The following is a 27,410-nucleotide window of genomic DNA, read 5'->3' as shown; positions in this document are numbered from 1 at the left end:
TTAGCAACAAATTAGTTAATGATTATAACCCGAGGAATAACACACTCACGGTCAGGTCCATGAATGAATGAATGAATGAATGAGAGAACAGAGACATCTTTCTTACAGGATAATTCCAATAAATAAATATAGAAGAAATGAAAATAGAAAATCATTAATATTTTAATTAAAAATCGCTGCAAGATCCACTGATGGATGCTAAAAATAGTGGTATTTCTAGGCTTGTGCCTATTTAAATTGCCATTTTGTCTCCTGATGTGGTTAGTAGCAATTTTAACACGGTGATAGCTTTTGTTCCCAAGTAAGTATGGATTTAAAAATACCTTTAAAAAAACTACATAAATTTACGAAATGGGCAAGTTTCCATATTTAGCACAACCATTTACTTAGATAGTAAGGCCAAAAAACCAGGAATCATTTTCTCTCCTGCCAGCCACATTCAGTACACCAGTGACCAGTGAGCTGTACTTGCAGAGATCCAAAACCCAGTATCTGCTACTTCCTTGGTGCAGCTCCTCCCTGCCTGCAATAGCTTCCCAACTATTCTTCCCACTTTCTATCCCCTTACTTCATTCTCAACATTACCCAATGGCCTTTAAAATAAAATCAGATCCCTTTAGTCTTCTGTATAAAACCCTCTAATAGCTTTGTCATGCTTAGAGTAAAATCTATTTATTATCTTCCTCTAGAAGCCCTTTATGGACTGTCCTCTACTTATTTCTTGGCCTCCTTTGCTACCATTCTCCTTCTTCTCCCTGATTTCTCCTTAGTCCCAGTGGCTCTCTTCTCCCTCAGACATGTCTCCTTTCTGCCCAAGAACCTTAATAACTGTCATTAGCTCTACTGCCAATCTTTCCACAGACCTTTGTACTGCTTGCTTCTTCACATCAGTGAGGCTTGTGTACAAATGTCACCTAAGATAGCATCCACAGGGAAGATCTTTCTAAGGCAGGCCTGCCATCTGCTTAATCTTCTTCCACAGCATCATTACACAAAATAACAGGTATCTGTCTATTCTTATTATAATGTAAGTTTCTCCAGGGAGAGAAATGGCTTGTCTTGTATACAAATTGTCTTTAATACGTTAAGTGGGTGAGCCTTCACATATGTACTAAGTATCTTTACAGCAGTGAAAGCAGATAGTAGAAAACATAAAGGTAGATTTCCATCTTTGAAGCCTTTTGAGATAAACTTTAAAATGAAGCAAGATACTCTTAGGGGCTGAGGCAGGAAGACTGTGAGTTTAGGTGGCCAGCCTGATCTATACAGTTAAGTTCCAGGTCACCTTGGGCTACATAGCAAGATACTGTTTAAAAACAAAAACAAAACAGACAGACAAAGCAAAACAAAGGAATATTTTTAGTTATTTTAATTTTATAAATTTAGTTGCTTAAAAAACTTGAAAAATGTCAGTATAGTTTTGATTGAACTGGAAAGCTTTCAAAATAATCTTACACCCCCCAAAAAATTTTATTAAAGTACAGATTACCAATTATTTAAAAATACATGGGAAAAACATACAAAGGCAACTCTGTATCATACAACTAATTTCTAAGCTCTATACTTTTTAAATACAAAACAATGATCAATATTCCTAATAGTATATTGACACAGAGTGAAAAGCTGGTCTACAACTCTTTTCACTCAATTCTGTTTATAAATGTTACTGAGTTTTTATGTCTCATTTTATATTAGAACTTTGTGTTTACTTCCCCAAGTAGTATGTAGTTATTTCTTACATGTTAACAACTACACGAAGCTTCCTTACGTCACAAAAATTTAGCATGGTCATTGCTCTGGAAATAGTTACCATTTGGTATCATCTACACTAAGACCCACATATTTAAAGGCAAAATATTAATGGGAAACTATGGAACTTGACAGCAAGAGGAATAAAAAAAGATACTGTCATCTTTTACTGCTGACTTGCTAAAAAAAAAAAAAAGACTCCATTACTTCCTTTGGTACTATTGCTAGAGAAGCATTTTCTGCTAGACCACAGGTGGCCAGATAGTTATCCATTTTCTATTTCCTTTCCTAAAGAATGATAGATTTACCAATTAAGTTGCTCAATCCAATAAGCAAACACTTTTAGACTACCATATACTTTAACTGCTTGAATAAATTATTTTAATTGGATTAGCAGCTTTATGTCTAGAAAAACAGTATAACCCACTGTGTTCCAGAATTAGAATGCTGACTCAGAGGCTGCCTGTCAGATACCCAGTACCTTCTATCCCCAGTCATGAAAGTGGACCTTCACGAATTCTGTAATGTAGTGTATGCAAAACTGACCTTATCTATCAACACACAATATTGGGCCAGCAAAACCAAAAAGCATACTCATAAGGTAGGAACTGGCTTATAGAAACAAGAGGGCATAGATCTTCTTATAGAAGAGAAACACATCTGGTAATAAAAACAATCTATAATAAACATGTCTAGAGATGATTCTGGTTCAAGTGTAAGCCTGCTTAAACTGACTGTGACTGACTGGAAATTTTCTTTTCCTAATAAAATGCCCATTCATTATAAGTTAAAAGTTGGTCCTATTTCTTTACAAATCTTGTATTTCCTTGGATTTATCTACTACACCCTCACTGTACTGCCATTAATTTATAAGCTGGGCCTGCCCAGCCTGCCAATAAAGCCTCTCTTCAGAAATGTACCAGATGCTTTAAACAGAGGCATCTTTTAGAATCCTGCACGTTCAAGACAGCATATGAAAAACCAGCAATTGGTCCTCCAATGCAAATACCTCTCATTTCACATTATCACAGAAACAGTGGTTTAACTCACTACTCCTTCCCTATAGGAAACTCAGTAGCTGTAAAAATTTTTTGTTCAGTTTTAAAATATTTCAGTACTTATTAATTCCAAAGATCCGAACACCGTGTAGTTGTGGCATTTTGGGAATAAGCACACTCAGGAGAGAAGCTGTATTTAGGATGAAGTGAGTTGGATCATACTTCGTATAGAAACTTGCCAGAAAATATCTGTAGAAATAAAAGTTAAGAATACATGTAACATCCAAAAACGAAATTACTTAGAACTTAAAAAATTAAAAGATAGAAAAAAAGGCCACTAAACACAAATTGCCTAGCAGTAAAATTTTTTTTGAGACCCAAAATAAAATATTTTAGGGTGGGCCCAAGTGAATTTAACTTGGCATTTAGAAATTTGTTTAATGCAAGTGCAATTTGCACTTCTGTAACTATGTTAAATGGATTTGATCGCATGTTCTGCTACTTAGCCTCCTTTAAAGCAGAAGGCTTTCAAACAGTTTTAGAATCCCTTCCAAGATTTCAGGTACAGTTTTGTACTTATGTATGTGTTCCTGAGGAGAAGATCTGGATCCAAAACATTTGTCATGTTCTCAAAGTGTTTTGTGACTCATCAAAAGGGTAAGGACTACTAGTATAAAGTTTGAAAAGCAGGGTTTTAGTATATTAGGACAATGCAGTCTCTTTGAAAGAAATACTTGTTTACCCCTTTGTTCTCAATTCCACACTGTAGTTGAACAGGTTTACAACAGGTCTAATTGGCAACTGAAAGACAATTGTTGTAAAATTTTAACTGTTTTGCTATAACTGAACACATGTGTTCAGGGATCTATTTGAGAATTTAACAAGTGTAAACTATCTTTAAGACCATAAATCATCGCGTCCAGAACGTCTAGTGTTACCCAAGGGTACACCAGAGTACAGATGCATCATCTAGCTATTAAAAGCATATTTCTAACATAGAAAAGATATTTCACGCCTTGATCATATCTAAGAAGGTAGTTTTCACATAAGTATTTGTCTAATTAATTTTAAAGAAAAGTATAATAAACATTCCTCTAACTACTGTCATTAGCTCATCATAAGGCGAAAATAAATATCTTGTGTAATATGGTTAGAAATCAACAGCTGCTTCCAGGTGTGACTAAAAACATTATAGTTACAGAAATGAATATATCATTTTTAGAACTGTCTAGATTGAGAAATTCTTCGACCTTCCACCTATTTAAAAAACAGCCAGAAAATTCTTTTCAGAGTAAATCACATTCAATTGTTGCTTTAAATTCTTTCTTCCTGCTTTTATATATTCAAAGACCGGTTTTATACTTCCTTCACTGAACAAAATAGGACAGCACTTGCACTTAGCCCATTTGATTTGGCATCATCATTGTGGGTTTGATCTATAAGCTGACAGATTAGAAATAATAAATCTTGCTATAGCTTCTCCTTCCCTACTGTAGCCTATGTCTCCTTTTTGTCTTTTAATGAAAACTGTGAAGATTATACGAAAATTACCTAATTCTTAACAAAAGACAAGATGACCCTCTGAGGGAATACAAATCTCGGCGAGAATCAGTGTGAAAGCATCTATTTGCTAAGGGGTATACAGGAAAGAGACCTATATTGGAAGACAGACATTTAGGGTTTAATCTGAGCTCCTGACTCCAAATAGCTTGCAAAAACTTTAGCAAATTCATGCATTTGAGATTTGGTTCTGTTCCTTGAGAAAACACTGCATGCCACTTGACAAATCATAATCAAATATGAAAATGTGAAAACACATTGAAAAGAATTGGGGCTGGGGATGTAGGGCAGAGCACTAGCCTAGCATGTGTGACATACTAGGTTCAATCCCTAGCACTGCCAAAAAAAAAAAAAAAAAGAAAGAAAGAAAATAAGGTCAATGCTATTCAGATGGCTTTAATATTTGTTCAGTTATGTGAGGAATTTGACTGGAATATATGAAATCATACCTATGGGTAAAAATTATATTTTGTGAAATACGGAGATTAAACACAGCTATCTATACTTAGTTATGATAGCTCTTATTGAAAATTAGGTATATGTCAAGATTTTTACATGTATTATAATGTAATCCTCTGTAACTGACACTTTCAAGAAAATAGTCAAAAGTCACATAGCTTCAAAGCAATGGAGCCAAAATCCAAATTTGAAGTGTCTAAATGAGCTTTATGGCATTTATTTTTGTTAGACCATACAGACATTTTTCTTTTTTTTTTTGGTACCAGGGATCGAACTCGGGTCCTTGTGCTTGCGCAGCAGGTGATGAAACCACTGAGCTAAATCCCCGGCCCTAGACATTTTTCTTTTGAGCTTAATTTTATATAGGACTAAAATAACTCAAAATTTCCACAAAATGCTATAAAGAAAAAAAACCTATCACTTTGGAATAGTGATTACTTTCACCCGAAAATGCTTTTTCTTAAATATCTATCCAAAAACTACTTCTTTAGTCCAGCTTCAAGAATTCTAAAGCTACAGAAAGTCTTTCCAGCTACTTCAGGCTGCACTGATTCTACCATGGATGTAGTACTATGTACAGGGTATGTGATACAGTGTTTATTAAGATGTATGTCAAGGGGCTGGGGATTTAGCTCAGAGGTTCTGGTGCCTGCCTCACAAGCACAAGGGCTTGAGTTCGATCCCCAGTACCAAAAAAAAAAAAAAAAGATATATGTCAAAAGTACTTATTATGTGCAATCCTATTACAGTACCTATGATGGGATTCAAAGCAATCTATATGTACTTATAAACTCTTAGGAGGAAAAAAAGCACATATAAAACATATAAAATTTTTAATTTGTCACTTATACCTAAATGTGTGTGTGGGGGGGGCATAGAAATAGAACCACCCACAAAATAATCAAGAAATGATTCTTAACACATTCATAATGCGGTTGTAATTCTTTTTTTTTTGGTACCGGGAATTGAATTCAGGACCTTGTGCTTGCCAGGCAGGTGTGATGCCACTAGGCTAAATCCCCGGCCCTTGAGGGGCTGTAATTCTTTTTTTTTTTTTTTGGTACCGGGGATCGAACTTAGGTCCTCGCGCTTGTGCAGCAGGCGGCAAAACCAGAGCTGGGGCTGTAATTTTTATGTCTTACTGCTGGGTGGCTTGAACCACGGGTGGTACATGAATGACTATACCATTGAGAAACTATCTATAAATTTTTTTAGTAAAAAGACCAATAAAAGTGATTAAATCTATTTGTACCACTGGTGGTACAAGCCACATGATGGGACGGTCATGTATGCACCACTGGTGGTTCAAGCCAGCGGGAATATGTTCAAAACAAAACAAAATAAAACAAACAAAAAATGCTGCTTAGAAGAGCCTAACCAGGTGGGAGTTGGGTGGGAATAAAACAATTCACATAAAAGGAAAATGAGGTAGGAACTATTTTGTGGCGAGTCCTGAATATCAGGTAATGGAAGGAAGTTATATAGGTATTAGATGCTTTACAACTAGGTATTGTCTCATTTGTTTCTCACAGCATCAAGATCAGGTATTAGTAGTCAAAATTTGATACACGAACAAACCAAACTGGGTAAATGATAAGAGTCAGGATTTAAGTCAGGTTTGTCTTATACTTCAAGCATGAACTCTTTTATCCCCAAACATACTCTCTCCCAAGGAGTTTGAATATCCAAATCAGGCTGGATGGCCAAGAAAATTCTTCTGATCATCTAATTCATTATTGAGGGAAATTAATCTGACAGCGCAATCAAAATATAATTCATTCTCTTACAGGAAACATGAGGACAGGAGATGAACACTGATGAACAGGTAACGTTGTCTCCCAATGTACTGACTGAAGTGAAAACAGGTTTATTTCAACTTGCCAAAAATTTTGCCTATTTTTATACTCTGAGGTAGCTACTTTATTGATAGAAATTTTCAATGAAATATTGTTTCTAATTCTAATTCAATCTGAAAAATCTTCCTATTATTCAATTTTCTTTATCATTAAATATTTCTACCACTTACAGAATTATTGGAGAAATTGTGAAAAACTTCCATGAAGATGTAAACTGTACTCCATAGTCCAGTTGTTCCCAGTGAGTTAGAAGTCTTGCTTTACCCTGGTCAGGAGTTTCAAAAGGTGTTCCTTTCACTGCATGGAAAAATACATACATCCCCTGGAAAACAAGCAACAGGGCATACAATCAATACCAAATGCAAAATTAGTCCTTGCCAGTAAGCAGTAAGATGTGTCCAAGTTATTTTCGACAGATTAGTGAAAGGCTGCAGCCAGTTTGTACATGGCAAATGAACCTTTTTGGACTATGTACATATTACCTGGTGAAAAGCAGTAAAAGGTCAACCCAAAGTAACTCTTTTCATTAAATTGAAAAATAAAAGTATCACCAGGGTAGCTTCCCATCCTTACATTTACCTTATTGAACATGTTTCCTATTAGGAAATAGGATTACCTTTTTCTAAATATATAGTACTAACGTTTTCTTTAGATTGCCCTATTTGTAAAATGGTAGGCATATAAATTGGTGGGAAAAAAATGAAATCTCTATATTGGGAAAAATGCTTTTGAAATATTTAATATTAGAACTGCCTTTGTACCTCAGTAGTTTTCTTCCAAAGAAAGATGACCTGATGTAACAGGTATAATGTTTGACTTAATTCACTTTTAAAATCACCACTGTGCCCCTTTTCAAGTTAGTTTTAAAGAGCATTACTAAAAGCCATTCTGTCCGTGATTTTATTAAACACCTACTTTTTTGGTTAAGTAGAAAATCAGTGATTTGAAAATTTTACTTTGTACTATGTTAAGAGACCCTTCCCCTCAAAGCTTAGTCTGATTCCTAATGTATTAAGCAGGTCAAAAGTAGTTTAGCGGCAATAACCCCTTGTTATGGCTTGTGTCTAGATGTCACCCCAAAGTCTAATGCAGTCGTAGGTGGGGCTTTTTCAGAGGTGGCTGAATTTAGAATGTGTGATTGATTCATGGTGCAATGCTAGGCTTGAGGGCACTAGGATTAAGGGTGTGAGTTCTACCCGTCCTAAGAACTCTGGATAGGATAAAAGGGGCAGAAAGATGTCGTTAAGGTCCCTTGTTGCTTCTGCTGTTTTCTGCTTCCATCAACTGTTGCCATGTGCCACCCTGACTAGGAGCCAGCTGATTATGGACTGAAACCTCTATGAACTATAAGCTAAATAAACCTTTCCTCCTTTAACTTTGCATATTGGGTATTTTGTCTCAGCAATGAGAAAAGCATCTACAACACCCCTAAAGTTTAGCAGACTCAAGTTCCATTGGGTTTAACTAAAAAATTTAAATATAGGGCCCAGAACATGTATGCACATATAAAATTGAACAAGACATGTCTCAAGTCTTGAGAAAATTGTTTTCCAAGAGATGGTAAGAAAAAATACGCATAAACATCTCAACAGTAGGGCAGAATCTGCTATCAGAACTACAATCCAGAGTATTCAGGTATTTCGGCCGGAACCACCATCTTCCAGTAATTTGCCAAAGTGACAAACACAAAGGGAAAGAGGAGGGGAACCCGGTATATGTTCTCCAGGCCTTTTAGAAAACATGGGCTTGTTCCTTTGGCCACATACATGCCAAACTACAAAAAGGATGGGGTTGTAGACATCAAAGGAATGAATACTGTTCAAAAAGAATTGTCATACAAATGTTACCGTGGCAAAACTAGAAGAGTCTACAATGTTACCCAGCATGCTTTTGGCATTGTTGTAAACAAGCAAGTTAAGTGCAAGATTCTTGTTAAGAGGATTAATGTGCATACTGACCATACTAAACACTCAGAGTCAAGACAGCTTCCTGAAATGTGTCAAGGAAAATGTTCAGAAAAAGAAAGAAGCCAAAGAGAGGAGTACCTGGGTTCAACTGAAGCACCAGCCTGTCCTGCCTAGAGAAGCATACTTTGTAAGCATCAATGGGAAGGAGCCTGTATTGTTGGAACCTATTCCCTATGAATTCATGGCATAAGCTAGGGATGTAGCTTTGCCATTCAGCACCTAATTAGCAGCTAAGTGTTCTAGGCCCTACTTAAAAATAAAGAATCTGTGCTGTAAGGATGGTTTTCTTAACTGAACAGGTGTGTGGTGCCTTACCTCAGAGAAACAAGTATTTGGAGCAGATTCTCATTGTACCTAGTTAATTGTGTCAAGTCTTTACTCTTTAGTGTTTTTCTTGCTGAAAGATGTGACGTATTGTGCAGGTGTATAACCAAATGGCCAAATATTTATGAAATATTTATATTGGCTCAAAGGTCCTCTAAATTACCATGAGGAAAAGTTGTATCAAAATAAATGGAAGTCAATATATGGAATTTCGGTTAAATAAATTGGTTTTTTTTTTCCTGTTTTGTGTTTATTTAATGGGTTTAATCATCTCAGAAATCTTTCTCTTCATCAGATGTTTGATCCCCTTGCAAAATTTTTGGTTTTTGAACTTGAATGTGGACCTTTACTCCATCAATTATGTGATTTTCATGTTGCACTGCATTCTGAAGTGCTTCTGAAGAAGAAAAGTAAATCCAACACATACCTTTATGAAAGCCAGTCTCTTTATCAAAAGGAAGAATGCACTTTTGTATACGGCCAAACTGAGCAAAGTGTTTTCTCAGCTCATTGACTGTTGCAGTCCAAGGAATTTTCCGGACAAAAGCAACCTGCTGAGTAAAATTCGTACGCAGTGCCACAGCACCCCTCGATACCGAGGCTGCCATCTTTAGACTCTAAATAAATTGTTTAAAGCACACACACGCATGCGCGCGCGCACACACACACACACACACACACACACACACACACACAAAAGAGTACTCAGGAAATATACGAGAAAGGTTTCTTATTGCTGAAGCCAAAGACTTGATACTACCTTGTCAACTACCTTATTCTTGAAGGATCAGCTCAAATGACAGCTCCTTAGTGAAACCCTCAGCAGTAATGACCTGTTTATGTACTGCATAGACTTTAACTGAAAGTACTTTAATTACAGGAATATATTATGTAATTCAAGATGGCCTTGAACTCACCGTGTAGGCCCAGGCTGGCCTCGAACTCATGGCAATCCTCCTGCCTCAGCCCCCCAAATGCTGGGATTATTGGCGTGCACCACCACACCTGGCTACAGCACACTATATATTGAGTTCTTTCCATAATATTTGTTTTCCCACTAGCCTGAGTACCTTAGGAATAAGAACTGGTACAGACCAAGTTTTAGAGATGTTGGAAGATAGCATTAAGCTGAGTGTTTATGGAGTAAGCATAAACCATTTTCACAGGGCTTGGAAGGAAACTATGAAACTATGTGTGCTTTCAAATTCTCAGGAGCATATGAGCTAAAAAAAGTGAAGAACCTCTATTCTAGATCACAGGTGTGTTAGAATGCGTCTAAAAGAAGAAAAATTCTTTTGCTTTTCCTTTAAACCACGCACTTAATAGTGTTTAGAGTATAACATCCAATTTATTGTTCCTAGCAAAAAAGATTAAAATCTGTGTTTGGGCTTGCCTAGCATGTGTGAAGCCTTGGGTTTAATCTCCAGCACCACAAAAAAATGTTTTCTGACCAGGTATCTTCTTCTATTCCAATGTTATTTTTATGAATTTTTACATAAAAATGATAGTGATGATTTTTCACATATCAAAAGAACTTCAAAACAAAGTATGTATCTCATGGCTAGCTAATATTTACTAAATTAAAGAGAATTCAATTCATTTTTAAAGCTGGGCTAATAATCTTGTGAAGCATTAACACCTCTGAACTGTAGCACTGAATATAAATAATCACCGTAGGTTTCTACTGTATGGTTCAGAAAGGCAAATACAATATTAGTTTTCTAATCGAGTACAACAATGAGGTCTAACTTTCCATGTTTAAAAGCGTTCAGCATGTGTTTCACATTTTTAATTGGTTTAGTATAAGCTATCTTAAAAGCAGACTTAAATTTGGAGTCATGTAATTGCTACATCTATGGCTGATTAAGTTAGGATTTTAGTGTGGTGAGCTAATAAATACATCAGAAGTTCGTTGTCCTACATGGTGTCAATTACCTATTGTTTGTTCGTGGCCATATATTATACTTCAGTCTCAGTCAATCAATCTGAAAATAGAGGAGGGAGATGGAGGATGGCTTCTAAAGTGCAGTCAAGACATGAACCATGGGAGAAGAAGAAAGTTATTTAGCAAACATTTAAGTAGGTCATGAGTGAGACAGAAAGGAAAAGATTAAAAAACAGATGAACTATTGATTATAAAATATGATAAATACATTACAAAATTCAGAGAATGGTATAAATTCCTAGAGGAGGTGAAACCTGAGTAGTCTGGCTGGGCAGGTAGGATCAGCAGTCAGGGCAGGAAGTAGGAAAGAGTATTAAAAGAGTGACGGCAGGATGGTTCTTGTTAAGAGTTAGAGCGCCCATGTCTAGGGATGGCTGAGATAAGACTGAGTCCCCTTCTGCCTCTGCACTGTTACTAACTGGTCCTCTGTGTCACACAATGAACGTCAGATTTTACTAAAATGCAAATGGAGAATTCTGTTAAGTATTTCACAAATATCTCTCTGCCAAGTTGGAATAGAAAAAGGAAGAGGAACAACAAAAGAGCACCTGATTTTCTGGAGTAATTTACTTGAGGGAAAGAATGCGCATGTGGGGATCAAGCTCATAGTAAAGCAGGACACACGGGCTTTGACCAACTGGATAAGGACTATAAAGGAAAAGGAGGAGTCATCCTAAGACAAGGGTGACTACCGTCCTACTTTGCACAGGATGGTTTTGCTTCTGTTTTACACCATTCTCTTGCAGTAGTTATTCCTAGCGCTCCCTTTTACTCTCATGACAGTCTCAGTTTGGATGATATATTCTAGTAATCACTGTACCACTGACATTCAGCTGTCTGGCTGCTTACTCTGCAGACAGCAGTGCCTTCAGATAAGATTAGGAGCAAAGTCAGGAGGTGACTGTGGGAGGGGGCAGGCGATAAATCAGGAATACACTGAGTTCTGTTTACATTTGTTTGGTTTGAGGTAGAAGGTCATCTAGCGAGATGAACATGAGTATCATGCTAGGCATGGTGATGCACACCTGTAATCCCAGCACTTGGGAAGCTGAGGCAGGAGGATCACTTGAACCTAGGAGTTTGAAGTCAGCGTGAGCAACACAGCAAGACCCTACCTCTTAAAATGAACACACACAACAGTGTTTGCCCTATCAAAGTTTACCACATAAAGTAGACTAAATGGACATTCACTTATCACTTTCATCAGCACATTGTCTTTGTCTTTCTCCAATCAGTCTCAAATATACTCAAGAAAGGGAAAAGTATTTATTAAAAAAAAAATTTCTCCCACAGTTTTGTTTTTATTTTTTTGGTTAAGAGGCAATTAGCAGGGATGCATGGCAGGGTCAGTAGAGTGGATAAACCTCACCCTCGTGGGCCTAACACAGCACAGACAGTACAGGAGGACACAGCCAACAGGAGCGGCCAAGGGCCCTGAGGTGCTGAGCATGGCTACACTCAATCTCCATCTGGAAAGAAAACAGTCTCGCTTTGGGTAACAAGTGAATAGCAAGCCAACTCCCACGAAGCAGCTAAGTGTTTTCAAACTACTGCAATACATCTGTTAATTGGTTTCATTTATACGGCTAGTTTATCTTAGTTTGTTGAAAAGACAGATTTGTGTTATTATCTGTTTGTTTCTTTTCTATAAAAATCTTTTGGTTTATGTCTTGTACTCTAAGTGACTTCTTTGAAGATAATGACACATAGTATAAAAACTATTTCTATAAAAACAGAGAGCAGCTAACATATCATAAAATCTTGAGTATGATTAAGGTCAAAATTTCTGTACTGAATGAGGAAAGTACACGTAAACAATTCAGAAAGACTTAAGGATTGAAACCAAATTATTTTCATTAGACTCCAGTTGGCCAAAAAGAGAAATGCTTCTCAAGCATTTTGATTAATCAATTCCTTATAATAATGTGAATTACAGTGTCTTGTAATTTTTACTAAAATTACCCACTATTTTCTAGATTCTATGCAAACAACAGGAGAACAAAGTCTTACATATAAAAAAGGCCCAATGATAAAAAGCATGATAGAAAAAACAGAACCCTATACCAGATCAGAATTCTTTAAAATTAATTCTTATATACTACAAACCACTGAATTGTATGTTTTAATTGTGAAGCATAGATTTCACATAGGTGAATTTAATAGTATTAGAATTTAATAGTAATAGAATTTAATATGAATTATATCTCAATAAGCGATCAAAAAATATCATTGTTAGGCTGGACCTTCTCCTGGCATGCACATGGCCCTGGGTGTGAGTCCTAGTGAGCAAACAAAACACAATACCGCACACCATGGCAAAGTCCCATTTTTGTTTATAATATATCAAGTATATTCATCCTCTTATGGAACCATCACACTACATCCATTTCCAGAACTTTTTCATTATGCAAAGCTGAATCTCTGTACCCATTAACCACTAACTCCCCATTCCTTCTTCTCCTCAACCCCTGGCAACATAAACCTTAAGCTTTCAAGTGGTTAGAATAAAGCTAAAATTCTTACCAGATTATGTATAATATTTGTTAAGGTCCAAGCAACAGGAACACTGAAGAAAGGAATGCTGAGTAAGACAATAGGAAGCAAGCCAACTCCTAATGCATATGTCAGCCACATGCCCCAGCTATTCATTACACAAGTATTTGGACTCACCTCACTGTGGGCAACTCCAACATTCATGTTTGCTCTGTAGGGAAGAAATGAAATGAATCCACACCGATGCATTTAGGAAGCCTAAAACCTAATTCTGACATGACAAAAAGCTACCAGGATTATTTTTTCCCTGTTATTCTGAAATAGACAGACATACCCTCCAAAATATGATACTTGCCAATCCTGATGTAGGGAGTAAAGAATCCTTAACATTTGAATTTACAGAAAGATAACAAGACTTGTTTTTATGGCTCCCTTACCACAGTTTGTCTTCCAGCATGTTGGTTTTACTAAACAAAATAATGCTCAGGAAAATATAAGCTGAAAAGAGAATAACTTACATTTTTTTTTAATATATCGTGAGTACAAAATAAAATCCTCCTGACTCAGCCTCTTAAGAGATGTGTGCCACCACATCCAGCTCTGTTGTTTACATCCATAATTGGGGGAAATGTAATATTTAATTAGAGGTAAATGAGAATAAGATACTTTGTTCCATACAAGTTTTCTTCTATTCTCTGGGGTCTATCTATTGCACATGAATCCTAGATGAAGAACCCTCGCTTCACAAAGATGTAGGCCCAGCCCAGTAAGAAATTAGACTCTAACTGGATAAAAGGATAGAGCAAGAAGCAATCTCCTAGAGAAAAATGGGTATCTATTAAAAAAAAAAAAAAAACCCGTCATTTCTTTTTCACTCACTATATTAATTTTTAAATTTCAATGAGTCTTAAGGTAGTTGTGCAACATAGTCTTTAAAGGTTAAGAAATACCTAAATCACATCCAGATAAACGACATGAAACAAGGAGAAACGGAGTTTTAAAAAAAATTTAGTCAAAATAGGACCAGTTCTTCCCAGCCCCATTTGTGCTGTCTTTCTTAATGAAACAAAATTTCATAACAAAATAACAAGTTAATACATTACTTATCATTATCTTCAAAGTAGTGACTCAGAATACAAGACATAAATGAAAGATTCTTACAAAAAAGAAACAAACAGATAATGAGTACAAAGTAAAAAGTCAGGAGTTAGCCAGACATGGTGGCATACGCCTGTAATCCCAGCACTGGGAGGCTGAGGCAGGAGCACTGCTGAGAGTTGGAGGCCAGCTTGGGCTATATAGTGAGCTTAAGGCCAGCCTGAACTACCTAGCCAGACCCTGGCTCAAAGCTAAGCCAAACCAAACCAAAAGACAAAAATGACAACAAAGACAGGAGTTAAACTTTGCAACAAAACATTCAAGAAAAAAAATGACCCAGCAAGTTAGCTGAGTAGCCAGATTCTTACAGCTAATGCACTGTTCTGTATATACAGAGGTCAGAGTTCAAAGCACTCCTTTTTGAACACTGAAACTGGGAGGAACATGCCTTGACAATGTGCACAATTTACGTGGTCAAGGGATAGCATCTGTCTCACTTTTGTGACACAACTAGGTTAAAGTGGTGAATCTTTCTTCTGTATATTTCTCTATAGTCAACTCCCCTAAAACTTTACTTTCTCTTAAAGCTTTTCCATGCCCCTTTCATGTTCAAGATGAACACCAAAAGACCTATAATAGTCTCGGTCATTTTAGTGAAGATGCTTATTTGGGTTTAAGAATTCCGTAAAGGAAATCAAACAGCCGGAAGAATACCTATCATCCGAGGAAGAAGGTTCAACGGGGCTAGATTACATTTGTAACAGCTCTCATTTGAAACTATATAAACGTTTTCTATTACAGAGTTAACAGAGAGACAGGAATTCCTCCTAACCCTATCCAGCAAGTGTTTTGGGGCATAATGTACCTTTCTTTTACCCTCTAAAGATCTCTGGAATAGGCATCAAGGCTTAGAGCGACCAAGTTACAGGGACAAAGCACAAGCCTCTCCGCAAATGTACGTGAGTAAATCCTTCCATGAACATCCACCGTATATCACATACTACTTTTAAATGTTACAGTATACAGAGGATATTCCACCACTGCAGATATTTTTCCAGCTTTCCACAAGACGGAAAAAGAAGGCTGGAAAAGAGGCCTAAAATTTGCATCTCAGGGGAGAGGGGAAGGGGACATAAAGAGAGTAAGATGTGCTTTACGTGTAAGAACTCCCTCCGCTGAACGGAATCATCATGTGTGTGCAACCATACGCAAATAAAAGTTCTAAAAACAAAGAGAAGAAAACAAATTTACACCTGCGGGGCAGGGCTGAGCTGGCTGGTGCCGAAATTACCCGGAGGTAGAAACCCTCTCCGCAGGAACCGCGCCTCCCCGCGACCAGCGACCAAAGGCTCGGGGGCGGGGAGCGGGGGCGGCGCCGCCCTCGCCCACCCCGACCTTCGACCGTCGGGGACCCTCCCTCTCGTCCCGGAGCCCCGGCCGCCGCCTCCGCCCGCCCCTTCGAGGTCGCAGCTCAGCGTCCCGTGGGGGCCGTGGCGCCGCGACGAGGACCCGGGGGCGGCCGGTGTCTGGGGCCTCTCGCCCGCAGCGCGAGCAGGGCGCCACCGGGGCGGCAGCAGCCTTCCCCTCTCTCCTCGTTCGGCACGGACCCCTTGAAGCCCACAGCCCCGGCTGCGCTCTTGGCCACTTACCCGCCGCCCACTGTAGGCGGCGCAGGACACCCCGGCGACGACAGCAGCGTTGGCTCAGGGTCTGCCCGGTGAGGCCCTGCGGACGGAAGCGGTCCGGACAGGACTTCCTATCAGGGGATTGGCTACTAGCCGCGTCAATCCCGCTTCTCCCCGAGGGGCGGGACTACGGGGCGCGACGGGTGCCCGCCCCTTCGCGCACGCGCACTGTAGCGAGTGGGGGAGTCGCGCGAAGCGGGCTTGGGGTTTGGTTGGGATGCTGGCTGCTGGCGGCTCGCCGGTGGACGGTAGTAGCCCTCCTTGCACCAGCTGGAAGGTACTGTCGTGTGGCCGCAAGGCGTCCGTTCCTACTCTGTCGTAGGTTTGAAGGTACCGCTCCTCAACTCCCGCCTGCTGGGGCCCGGCCCGCGGTGGGCGCCTCCCCCGGGGCGGGAAGCGGGGAGAGCGCCCCGCGAGCGCACACAGGTGGGGAGCGCGGGCCGAGGGGCTGCGCTAGCGGAGGCCCATTTCCCAAACGCTTCTGGCGCAGGTCTTAAAAGAAGGTTGTCTTCCTGGCAGAAAATTTAATCACAACAACCGTAACTTGATTTGTGATTGTGAGCATGGTGTTGTCGTAATGTGGTGTGCTGTGACCCACGACGGGTACCCATAGACTCATCCTTTAGTCTCTGCACTTGCAGGTGTCATTCTGCGTTTATCCCCACGCCGAGTGCAGGCACCAGTACATCCTGAGAACACGTGGATATCAAAGAGGAAAAGACTTGATTAGATTTTTACTTTTGGTACTGGGGATCGAACTCAGGACCTTGCGCTTGCGAGGCAGGCACGGTGCCACTGAGCTAAATCCCCGGCCCCATTGATTAGATTTTTTGCAATCATCTTTGAAATCAAATTACCTTTACCTTAATAGTACGTAAATTATTTTTTTTTTCCTGAGCTAACTTGCCAAAACATTTCAAAAGTTGATTTAAGAGAATGTTGGTTCTATGTGTGTAAATATCTAACATTTCTGTTGGGTTAGATTTAGTCTGCCCTTTAAATTAGTACTACTTGTGTTCTCCCTAGAAAAATCTGTTGAATTGTCTGATCCCTACTTCTTTTTTTAGGTACACCCCGTGTCCTTAATTGACCTTGCTGGTCATTAGCATACTCTGGAGTCTTCCACTTAACCTTTCAGCAGACGTGGAAGAATGACTATCCCAACATTTCTCAGACATTCTATGCTGTGAACTTGTGAGCCTGGCATGAACCCTCTACTTTTCAAGAATCATTTGGTACACATGTAATAGAATGGTACAATCTAAAGCTACTGTGTATGGTTAATATAAAATCTTTGTCCTCAAAGGACTCTGAGGCAGGAGAGAAGGAAAATGGAATGACCTGTGGTTAGTTTGGATTAAAAATAAGGAAAAGGTGCTGCAGGAGTGAAAGGAATGGAATGCCTAATCTATTAGGGACATGAAATGTGCGGCGGTGGGGCGGTGAGGGCATTAAAACAGGGAAGAAAGTCTTTGAGGAGACGACGCTGAAAGAAAACCTGGAGGGAAGGGCAGAAGTCAGCCGAGACGGGAATTCTGTGAGCTAAGGGGCATGATGGTAGGAAATTACCAAGGTAGGTAGAGGTCCACTTGTTAAGGAGTTTGAACTTGACCTAGTTAGCAGTTGGAAACCATATACAAAAATTTAAGTAGGGTAGCAATATGATGAAATTTTAGAAACTATCTTATAGGTGGTTGAAATTGGAGTGAAAATATTAATTAGCTGGCTGTTGCTGCAGATCAGAGGAGAAATTTTAAGAGGCTGAACAGCGGCTATACTGAGAATAGAGAATTGGTTTGAGAAGTATTTAGAAGTAGGATAGAAAGGACTGGGTCCTAAGATGTGGACGTTGACAGTTTCTATGGTGTCAGGGTTCGCTTTGAGTGCCTGCATGGAAAATTCCGGGCACAGCCTTCGGAGTCAAACATCCAAGGGTGTACATCTGCTGTATAGTAGTGTCTGATCTTGAAAAAGTCATCAAGCCTTTAAATGTCATTTGGAATAGAGGAATGATAGTATACATGGGGGTGCTGTAAAGATTAAAAGTGATAAAGTGTATCAAGTTTTTACCTTAGCTGTTGTTTTTATTATTAAGAAATACAGGAGAAAGATTCTGAGATCAGTTTGGAAAACATTTAAGTTCAGGTTGCCTCCAAGTAGGTGAAGAAGGCCCTGGAGCCTGGAAGAAAAGTTGTTAGGAGGAACATTTGGTCTAGGGATGAATGGAAACAAGTTTAAAATTAGAATATAAAGGGGAGAAGCTATGGCAATGGTGAAAATTGCTGGAAAGGACACACTTTAATGTTTACATTGGCACAAGAAAGATGCTGATATTATTTTTAGTGGCCCTTCATTTAGTGTTTATAAAGTGCTCAAGGTGAGTGAAGTGCTGTGATGGGTGTCTGTGCATCCAGAGATACATACTACATGATTCCTTGCACTCTCAAGTTATACACTGAGGACTGGTAGGTGATAAGCATCCCATGAGCGCAAACCAAACACGTTAGGAGTTAAGGGAGGGGGAAGGATCATCCCAATTGGGTGATCAGAAAGGATTGTGTTGCAGATAATACCGGAACTGGGTCCAGAGTGATACGCAGCATTGCATTAGGAGGATATGTGGAGTACAAATACATAGATTGCTAACAGAGGAATGGAAGTATTTAACCTTGGTGACTAACAACAATATACTGTTAAAGAGAAATAACAAAGTTAAGTGGAACATGTGAGGGAAGATCTCACGATGAGTTCTGTTTCACAAATATTTATTTGGGTAACAATGGCACTAATTGTTACAAATATCTGTCTTAAGAAGCAAGACATCACTTTTAGGGATATAAATTTTGGTTTGGGTCCTAAGATACTTAAGGAGAGGGGAAGGGTTGAGAAATGTTCACATTTCTGGGAAGAAAGTGAAGACCTCAAAGTGGTCAAGGAAGTATAGATGGAAATAGTGTTGAGGATTAGGCAATATTAGCATCACAGGTTTCAAGGAAGTCAAGGAGTATGAGTCTTGAAGAATGAATTTAGTGACTCAAGATATCATCAGTGAGCTTGAAAAGAAATAAAATCCTAACAGTGGTTAAAGTGGTAGCCATTTTGCTAGGGTTATAGAAGTAAGTTAGTGATAGGGAATTAATGACAGTCAATGTAGGGTATTTACTTTGTCTTCATAAAAAAAAGTGAAGCTGGCCATGGTGGCGCATGCCTGTAATACCAACACTTTAGAGGCTGAGACAAGAGGAGCACAAGTTTGAGCCCAGCCTCAGCAACTTAGACCCTGTCTGAAAAGAAAAAAAGGACTGAGGATGTAGCTTTGGGCAAAGACCCTGTGTTCAATCCCTGGTAGTACATAAAACAACAACAACAGAAAAGAGAAAGATGATTGCTGGCATAATAGAGTTGAGGGATTTTTGTATTTTTGCTTTCAGTGGCAAAATGCTCGTGGGGAAACTCATTCAATGAAATTAGGTGAAAGCGTCAGTAATTAATTGAAAATGTTAGTGCCTTAGCCTTTTCAGGCTGCTATACCAAAATACCATATGTGGGGTAGGCTGTAGACAGCAGAAAGATTTTCTCACCAGTCTGACAGAAGAGCAGCATCGAGGCGGACTTAGTATCCGGTGAGGACCTGATTGCTGGCTCATAGGTGGCGCCGGCTGCTTGTGTTCTTCCGAGATGGGAGGGGGAAGGCCCTCTCTGAATATCCTTAACAAGGGCTCTGATCTCAGTCACTAAGGCTTCAGCCTCATGACCTCGGCCTACCCCCTCTAATTCTATGAACTTGTGGGTTCAGCATTTCAACATGAATTTTGGAGGGAGGAAAGCATTCATAGCACTTCATGAGGAGAGAAGAGACACTGACCTGGCCCTAAGGGAAGAAGAGTATGCGTAGAGATGCAGACATCTTATGAAAGAAGAGGACATGGTGGAATGGGATAGGCAAGGTGTAATAAGAGTTTATGCTATGCCACAATCTCAGTAAACTAAGACTGATGAAGATTGGGATGAAATTAGGGACTTAAAAACAAAAAAGAAAGATGATTTTGGGATAAGTGTTGTAGAAATGAGTCAGAGGTGATGAGAGTGGGCAGACTGCCCAGAACAGGTAAAGGTTAAGAGGAGACAAGGTTTTAACCCATAACTTTGTTCATCAGTATTTCTCTTAGATTCTTGGGATCCTCAAGCTAATGTAGAATACTGTACTTGAACTCAAGCCTAGTGGGTTAGCCCCTTTAGGGGTAGAGGCCGGGGGTAGACGGGTCATTCATTTAAGAATTTGGATGAACTCAATTTAGTCCAAGTATCCTGGGGTCTTTTAGCATTTATATGCCAAGCACTATAAATTTATTTATATATATCCTTATTTCTGACTACCACCGTATGATACCATTATTTTCCCCATTTTATACAGTAGGTGGTTGTGTTTTAGAGAGTTTAATTTCCTCAGTGTTGTATAGCTAATGGGATAAAACCAAGTAGTTGAGTTCAGAACCTGCCTTTTTAAACTACTACTCTGTCTAGCATTCCAGTAGAAGTATGACTAACATAGGCCACATCATCTGAAATTTTCTAATCATGTTAAGGAAAAAAATGAATTTAATTTTAATATGTATTTGTATATCTTTGTTATCGCTGAGACACAATACCTGACACCTGCAAATTAAAGGAAGTAAAGTTTATTTTGGCTCACAGTTTGTAGAGCTCTGTTTCAGTCTATAGTTAGCTGGCTCTAATCCAGGACAGCATGGCAGAGTAGAAATAGCTCATGGCCTGTCAGTCAGGAAGCAGAGGGAGAGGGAGGGAGGGAGACCCTTCCAGGCCACACTCCCAGTGACCTGCCTCTTCCAACCAGGCTTCACCTCCCAGCATCACATTTAGCTATAAACTCACCAGTAGACTATAAACTCACCAGTAGACTAATCTACGATGAGTGTCACATCCCTGTGATCCAGTCACAAAGTCCCACCTATGAGCTTATGAGGCTTTAGGGGTACATCTAGATACAAAACACAGCAGTGTAGCTTAATATATCTAAAATAGCACTTTATCCTATACTGGTGAAAAAAATTAATCTGACTTTATGCTGAATTTGAAATCTAATATGTATTAGCACATCTCAGTTTGCTTTGTTTGTTTTTTGGTACCAGAGATCGAACTCAGGACCTCATGCTTGCCAGATAGGCACCGTGCCACTGAGGTACATCCCTGGCCCAGCACATCTCAGTTGGGACTAGCCACATTTCAAGGGCTCAGTAGCTACGTGTGGCTAGTGACTATGAAATTACACGGTACAGGAGCTCTACACCCTTAGACCTGAGGCTGTAGTCTGAAGCTTCAGAAGAGGGAAGGTCCCTTTTATCTGTGACTAATATGTGTGAATGTTAGGGCAGTGGAGAGCCTAACTATCCACTGTTTCTCTGATGCTTCCAGCCCCGGAGAGGGAGTTATTTTACAGCTGCTACCCTTGAAACTACATATGCCAGAACTAAATCAAATATCTAGGTTGATTAGAGAGTAACTGTTAGTAGCGAAAAAGAATTACCAGCATTCCTTTACATAATTGTCTCACCACAGTGCTGTACATTTATGAAAGTCTTTACCATTTATAGAATGACATTTTATATGAGCTTTCTTATTTGATTCTTATGGTAAACTGGTAAGGCATTATCCATTTTTACAGATGATGACTAGTTTTTGCAGAAGGATTGAAGTGATTTGCTTCAGTTTACATTTAATAAAGATGAACCCCAAGACTTATTTCTTAGCCTCTGGTCTGTCTTTCTGCTGTGCCAGTCAGCTTTGCCTTATGTTTAGCAAAATATATAATGAATTGTGACCATTTACCACCCTCAGAAGCCAGTATGTCGCCTCTTCCCAGAAATGTGTCCCTTAAACGTCTGTGTACGGCAATGCCTATACTCCATTTCTTGCTCTCAGTTACTGTTCATGTGACTGTTTATGTTGCCTGAGAAAGAATCCTAAACTGACCTCTCTGTTTTGTTTTCACACTGCTGTTTTACTTGGAACTATATTTCACGGGATCAAATCATCATACAAGCATGTAACTAGTCATGTTAAATTAAGGAAGTGGTAGGTTGTCCGCCCCCGCCCCATCTGCCCCATTCTTTGGTCCAAGAAACTTTTTTTTTTTTTTTTCGGTACTAGAGGTCGAACTCAGGACCTTGCGCTTGCAAGGCAGGTGGCAGAACCACTGAGCTAAATCCCCAGCCCTAACTCTTTAACTTTTTAGGAATTGCATGTTGTTGAGCTTATGTTTATTTTCCTAAAATCTTTTCTGAAATTAGGCATTACAGTACATGCAAAGCCCCCTCCCTGAGTGTTTTAAATGAGGAATTTACATATGAAATTTTTGTGGTTTGTTTGTTTGTTTGTTTGTTTTTGGGTACCAAAGTTCTTTATTTGAAGCAATTGAACTTAAGTAGATGTTCTAGTACTGAAATTTTTGTTTTGTTTTTGATTGCTTGATCAGAGGTTTTTATAGTTGTAACAGTTACTGGCAGGGAGATTTCCATTTTCATACCGGATCTGCATTTTTTTTTTTTTTTTTTTTTTGGTACCAGGGATTGAACTCAGGACCTTGCACTTGTGAGGCAGGCAGCAGCACCACTGAGCTAAATCCCTGGCCCTGGATCAGCATATTAAGAATCTCAGATGTCAGCATACAGATTTGAGCTTAATCTTTTCAACTTTGGGGAGCCACATGATTAGAATGACATTTTAAGCAGAGTAAGGTAGAGGGCAGTTAATCTCACATGTCTGGGATCTAATTAGTTTAGATTGACAGTAACTCTAGAGGCTAAATAGCCTACCTCCAAAAGAGCTCAGTGATATAAAAAGACATCGTGACTCTTCAAAACATGTGGGTAACTAATGACATTGAAGTGAAGCTGTTAAGTCACAGGACTGACCACGTCCCAAGGTGGCAGCACTATGTGATCATTGCCAGCCACGCAGACCATCCATTACATTCATTGTAGCACAGTTGTCCTTCGCATTCTTCAGTTGCTAACACAGTGTGATTTATTAACTAAATGTTTTTTTATTAATAAATTTTATTTTATCCCTCCCCCCCAACCCCCTCTCCTCCCTTTAAATGTTGGTTTATAAAATTTTTTTATGGTGCTAGCAATAGAACCCTTGCACATGGTAGGCAAACATTCTACTACTGAGGCACATCCCAGCCCAATGTTCTGTTTATAAGAAATCACGTTAGAACACATTTGTCTCCATGATTCCAATATTTATGTGCCTTCAGCAGTCTACTTAATCATCAGGACATTTAAGGGAATGCATTTAAGGTAAAATCTCTAGAAGTACCTGAGTTAGTCCCACAGTTTTTTTTTTTTTTTTCACGTCTGTTGACCTAGGAGAAAAAAACAACAAAACGAGTGATTCTCAAAAGAATAATATTTATTTGGTAACAGCTTTGCAATGGGAACTGCAGAGCATTGCAGTGGAGATATACATGCCAGAGTAAATTGGATATATTCAAAAAAGTTAAGAGAGAAGTTTTGAAAGACAAAATTGAGGGTTACATCAGGTACTTTAAAACAAAAATCCATGATGACAGTGAATAATAGCAGTGGCTTCAGGCCAAGGTTGAACAGCCAGTTGCTGGCTCCTTGTAAGGACGTTTTGTGTAACATTTCAATGGCTTGTGATTTTCAGGGAGTATTTTGTGACAGTTCCTGTAAGGCAATCATGTATAACACTCTTTCCTTCATAACCTCCTGATTTCATTTACGTGTTTTGGTAAGTTGACACAAGCAGCTCTGATTGGATCCTGACAACTTTTATATTTCTTTCATACCTCTTAAGTGATCATAATAATAATTACAGCTTTTACATAGTGCTTCCTTTTCTTGATTTAGAGGATTAAATGTGATCCCATATATAAAGTGCACTTAATAAATGGTAGTTGTTCTTGTAGTAATCATCATTTTAACTAATAGGCATGTCGACCAATGGTCCAGTGTCATGGAGGCTAACTAGGAGATTGTATAGTGTCAGGAGACTGAACCAGAAAGGAAGCTCTAGGGCCGGGGATTTAGCTCAGTGGCTCTGCTACCTGCCTCCAAAGCACAGGGTCCCAAGTTCAATCCCTGGTACCAAAAAAAGAGAGGAAGATCTAGGGCTGGGAGTGTAGCTCAGTGATGGAGTGTGTGCCCAAGTTCCTGGATTTAATCCTCAGCGTCCCTCCCCCCAAGAAAAAGGAAGGACTAAATGTACCAGACACCAAGGGAAGGATTGATGGGATTTAGGAGTTGATCAGATTAGATTCTGAGTAAGTGGATATTTGTCATTGGAATACCTTGAGTTTGAGCTAGTCATCTCAGCAGGCAGTTGGAAATACCAGATTGAAATTTAGTAGAAAAGTCAGACTGTAGATAAGCAGCTGTAGTCACAGAAATTAGAAAAACTTTTTTTATATTATTGTGGGGTTTTTGTACCTGCTCTAGTCATTTTTATTTATTAGAGGTAATTATATTACAAAGTAGAGGAAGTATTGAGTGACTTACCTGTATTTAAGTCTAAGTTCTGCCTCTTAATAACTGGATGACCTTGGACAAGTTTTCTTCAGTCCTCTTTTAAAAAGACATGATAGTAGCACCTCTTTCAAAGCATACTGGTAAGATAATTAATACTGTATATGCTTAAACTAGAGCCTAGCATACAGTAAGGCTCAATAAATGTGAGCTGTTTCTATTATTATTATTGTATCATTATTATTGCTGTCTGTACTATTAGAAATGCTTGTCTTTTATAAATTTCATATTTATCTTTTAGATACTGTGCTAAAAACTAGAATGAAACAGTTGCCTGCAGCAACAGTTCGCCTCCTTTCAAGTTCCCAGATAATCACTTCTGTGGTCAGTGTTGTAAAAGAACTGGTTGAAAACTCCTTGGATGCTGGTGCCACAAGCATAGATGTGAAACTGGTGAGTGTCCTTGGGAAGCCAGATGTCCTTAAAGCAAAAAGGGCCTGACAGATGTTTTCTTCTTTCTTCTAGTAACTTTCTTTTCTTTCTGTGTACTAGTAAATCATTCTTAGGACATTAGACTTTTTGTCTTAATAGCAAATTCTTAAAAACTAAATTTTAATTTAAGTCGACAGTTTGGTAACACTAAAGGACATTGTAAGAAGAACACATGCTTTGGGACTTTATCACTTAAAATATCAATTTAATGTATTTTGTGGTATTTACTCTTAATTATTTGTATTTACTTTTTTTATGTATTCCTTTTTGTACTTTAGTTTTCCTATGTCGTTTCAGAACTACTCAAAGTTCACATTTTTAAGTGCTGAGTATTAAATCGTGCATTAATATTGTCTTACTGCACTCATTACGATTTATTGTAATTAATTTGCATATCCATTTCCACTGTTACAAATTGTAAGCTCATAGGGGTAAGGTCTATATTTTATTTATTTGTGCATCCTTCGTTCCTGGCCAGTACCTAGTAAATGGTAGGAAAGTGTTTGATTGAATGTAAGAATACATGTACACTTATTAAAATCTAATTATCATTTTGGTTATGTGGGACTTGTCTGTAATCCCAGCACTCTAGGAGGCAGAGGCAGGAGAATCACAAGTTCAAGCCCAGCCTGGGCAATTTACTGAGGCCCTGCCTCAAAATAAAATAAAATAAAGAATTGGGGCTGTAGTTCAGTGTGAAGGCCCTGGGTTCAGTCACCAATACCACGAAAACCAAAACAATCTGATTATCAGGTGTTTACATTATTTGTGATATTATGTGATTGGGCCTTACGCTGATAGTATTTTTGTAGGAAAGGGATCTAACCTTTTCCTATCAGTTTAGATTCTATGATATAGCTATAAAATGAGCCACTTATAAAAACTGTATGTTAACAGCTAGTAAATACCCATTTTGCAAATCATGTAGTGTTCTGAAAAATTGTTCCAGGTCACGTAATTATTAAATAGTGGAGCTGAGATTAGACTCTGTCTTTGTGACTTGAATAGCCCTTCAAAATCTTTTCTGTATGGCAGTAGGTTTTACAATGTATAGGTGCAGCAGATTAATTTACAGATTAGACATCCTCCAGGCTCCATCGTAAAACTTCACATTTTAGGTGAAGCTTGAAAATTTGCATTTCTGACGTGTTTCTAGTTGATGCTGAACCCGTTGTACCGGGGAACACACTTTGAGAGCTGCTCTTCTATACCATATCAAACCTGGGTTGTGTTTTTAAGTAATGTAAGGTTTATAAACATGAGAAAAAATGTATTGAGTTAAATCTGAAGAAAGACAGTTTTTCTTAGATGTTTCATATAATCAGTTCAGTGTGGTTTGAGTACAGTTGATAGTTTAGAGTATTATATCATTGTATCGGTCAGACTTCACTTAAGAGTCTTAGGCAGACAAACATCTTGTTCTTTTTTCATTTTTACTTTTGTTGTTTTATTTCTTTTTGGGGGGGGTACAGGGGATTGAACTCGGGACCTTGTGCTTGCGAGGCAGGCGGTGGAACCACTGAGCTAAATCCCTGGCCCTGTTGTTTTATTTCTTAAAATGTATGTCTTATTTTTAAACATCTCTGGAAGGAAAATAATTTAGAATAATGTTAACAAGCCAACCTAAATACTCTATCAAAGTATATTAAACATAACTTTGCTATGTATTTTAGTCTTTTAATGTATCTTTGTTGTAGAATTTTAAACAATTCAAGGTGGGCCTGATGGCAGAAGCCTGTAATCCCAATACTGTGGAAGGCTGAGAGAGGAAATCAAAAGTTCAAGCCCAGTCTGGGCCTCTTAGTGAGACCTTGTTGCAAAATAAAAAAATTTTGAAAGGACTGGGTGTGAAATCTAGAGTTTAATCTCCTAAACCACGTACATAAACAGTTCAGCTGGGCTGCTTTACATGATAAGATCTGTTCTATAATGAGTTTGTACAACATATGTTGTCATAATTAAATGTGTTGATAGTATTTTAAAAATTCAGAAAGATCTGTTATTTTACTCACATGTCTGTAGTTTTTATTTATGTACAAGATTTGTATTTCTCTTTTTTCCTATAAAATGAAACAGGCTGTTCCCCATATGTGAACTTAATTTTACTTTAAGAACCAAGGGGCTAAATCTTATGTTCTACCTCCATAATCCCTTGTGTATATAATTTATCTTAAAATATACATATACAGTATTATGTACTTCTAGGTTATTAGAAAGATGTGATGTTTTATAATACAAAGTGAACATAATGCTAGGAAGATTTTTTTTTTCTCC

General features: G+C 38.5%; 2 protein-coding genes and 1 pseudogene across 9 annotated transcripts in view; 1 reads left to right on the top strand and 2 right to left on the bottom strand.

The window, feature by feature from the left end:
- Positions 1-1,354: 1,354 nt before the first annotated feature.
- LOC110347095 (ORM1-like protein 1) lies at positions 1,355-16,240 on the bottom strand. Of its 3 annotated transcripts, XM_087200365.1 has the most exons (5): positions 16,099-16,208; positions 15,607-15,670; positions 13,382-13,562; positions 6,793-6,944; positions 1,355-2,996 (listed from the first exon to the last, which is right to left on the bottom strand). In XM_087200365.1, the coding sequence occupies exons 2-5, from the start codon at positions 15,639-15,641 to the stop codon at positions 2,861-2,863; spliced, it is 504 nt and encodes a 167-aa protein (XP_087056491.1). In that variant the 5' UTR covers positions 15,642-15,670; positions 16,099-16,208; the 3' UTR covers positions 1,355-2,860. The 3 variants fall into 3 exon arrangements, 2 of the variants coding, with proteins under 2 accessions (XP_087056491.1, XP_087056492.1); XM_087200366.1 differs by lacking the exon at positions 15,607-15,670 and having other exon boundaries at positions 16,099-16,240; XR_015447050.1 differs by lacking the exon at positions 15,607-15,670 and having other exon boundaries at positions 2,961-2,996; positions 13,529-13,562; positions 16,099-16,240.
- On the bottom strand, positions 9,142-10,842 carry LOC147821391 (SRA stem-loop-interacting RNA-binding protein, mitochondrial pseudogene; annotated as a pseudogene).
- Positions 16,241-16,302: 62 nt separating the features above from the next.
- The window catches only part of LOC147821390 (PMS1 protein homolog 1-like), a 35,305-nt gene continuing 24,197 nt past the window's right edge, over positions 16,303-27,410 (top strand). Inside the window, exons 1-3 of one of the 6 annotated variants that reach the window (XM_087200363.1) lie at positions 16,312-16,411; positions 17,202-17,388; positions 24,946-25,097. In XM_087200363.1, coding sequence (XP_087056489.1) covers positions 24,966-25,097 — 132 coding nt within the window. In that variant the 5' untranslated portion in view covers positions 16,312-16,411; positions 17,202-17,388; positions 24,946-24,965. Of the gene's footprint in view, positions 16,465-17,201; positions 17,389-24,945; positions 25,098-27,410 lie in introns of all 6 variants that reach the window. The other 5 variants (XM_087200361.1, XM_087200362.1, XM_087200360.1 and 2 more) reach the window with 5 other exon arrangements.

Source organism: Heterocephalus glaber, unplaced genomic scaffold (genome assembly GCF_053883595.1).
Source record: "Heterocephalus glaber isolate CG9 unplaced genomic scaffold, H.glaber_assembly_v1.0 deba00001743, whole genome shotgun sequence".
Lineage (NCBI taxonomy): Eukaryota > Metazoa > Chordata > Mammalia > Rodentia > Bathyergidae > Heterocephalus > Heterocephalus glaber.
The sequence above is the reverse complement of the archived record's forward strand: the minus strand, read 5'-3'. Positions and strand labels throughout refer to the sequence as shown.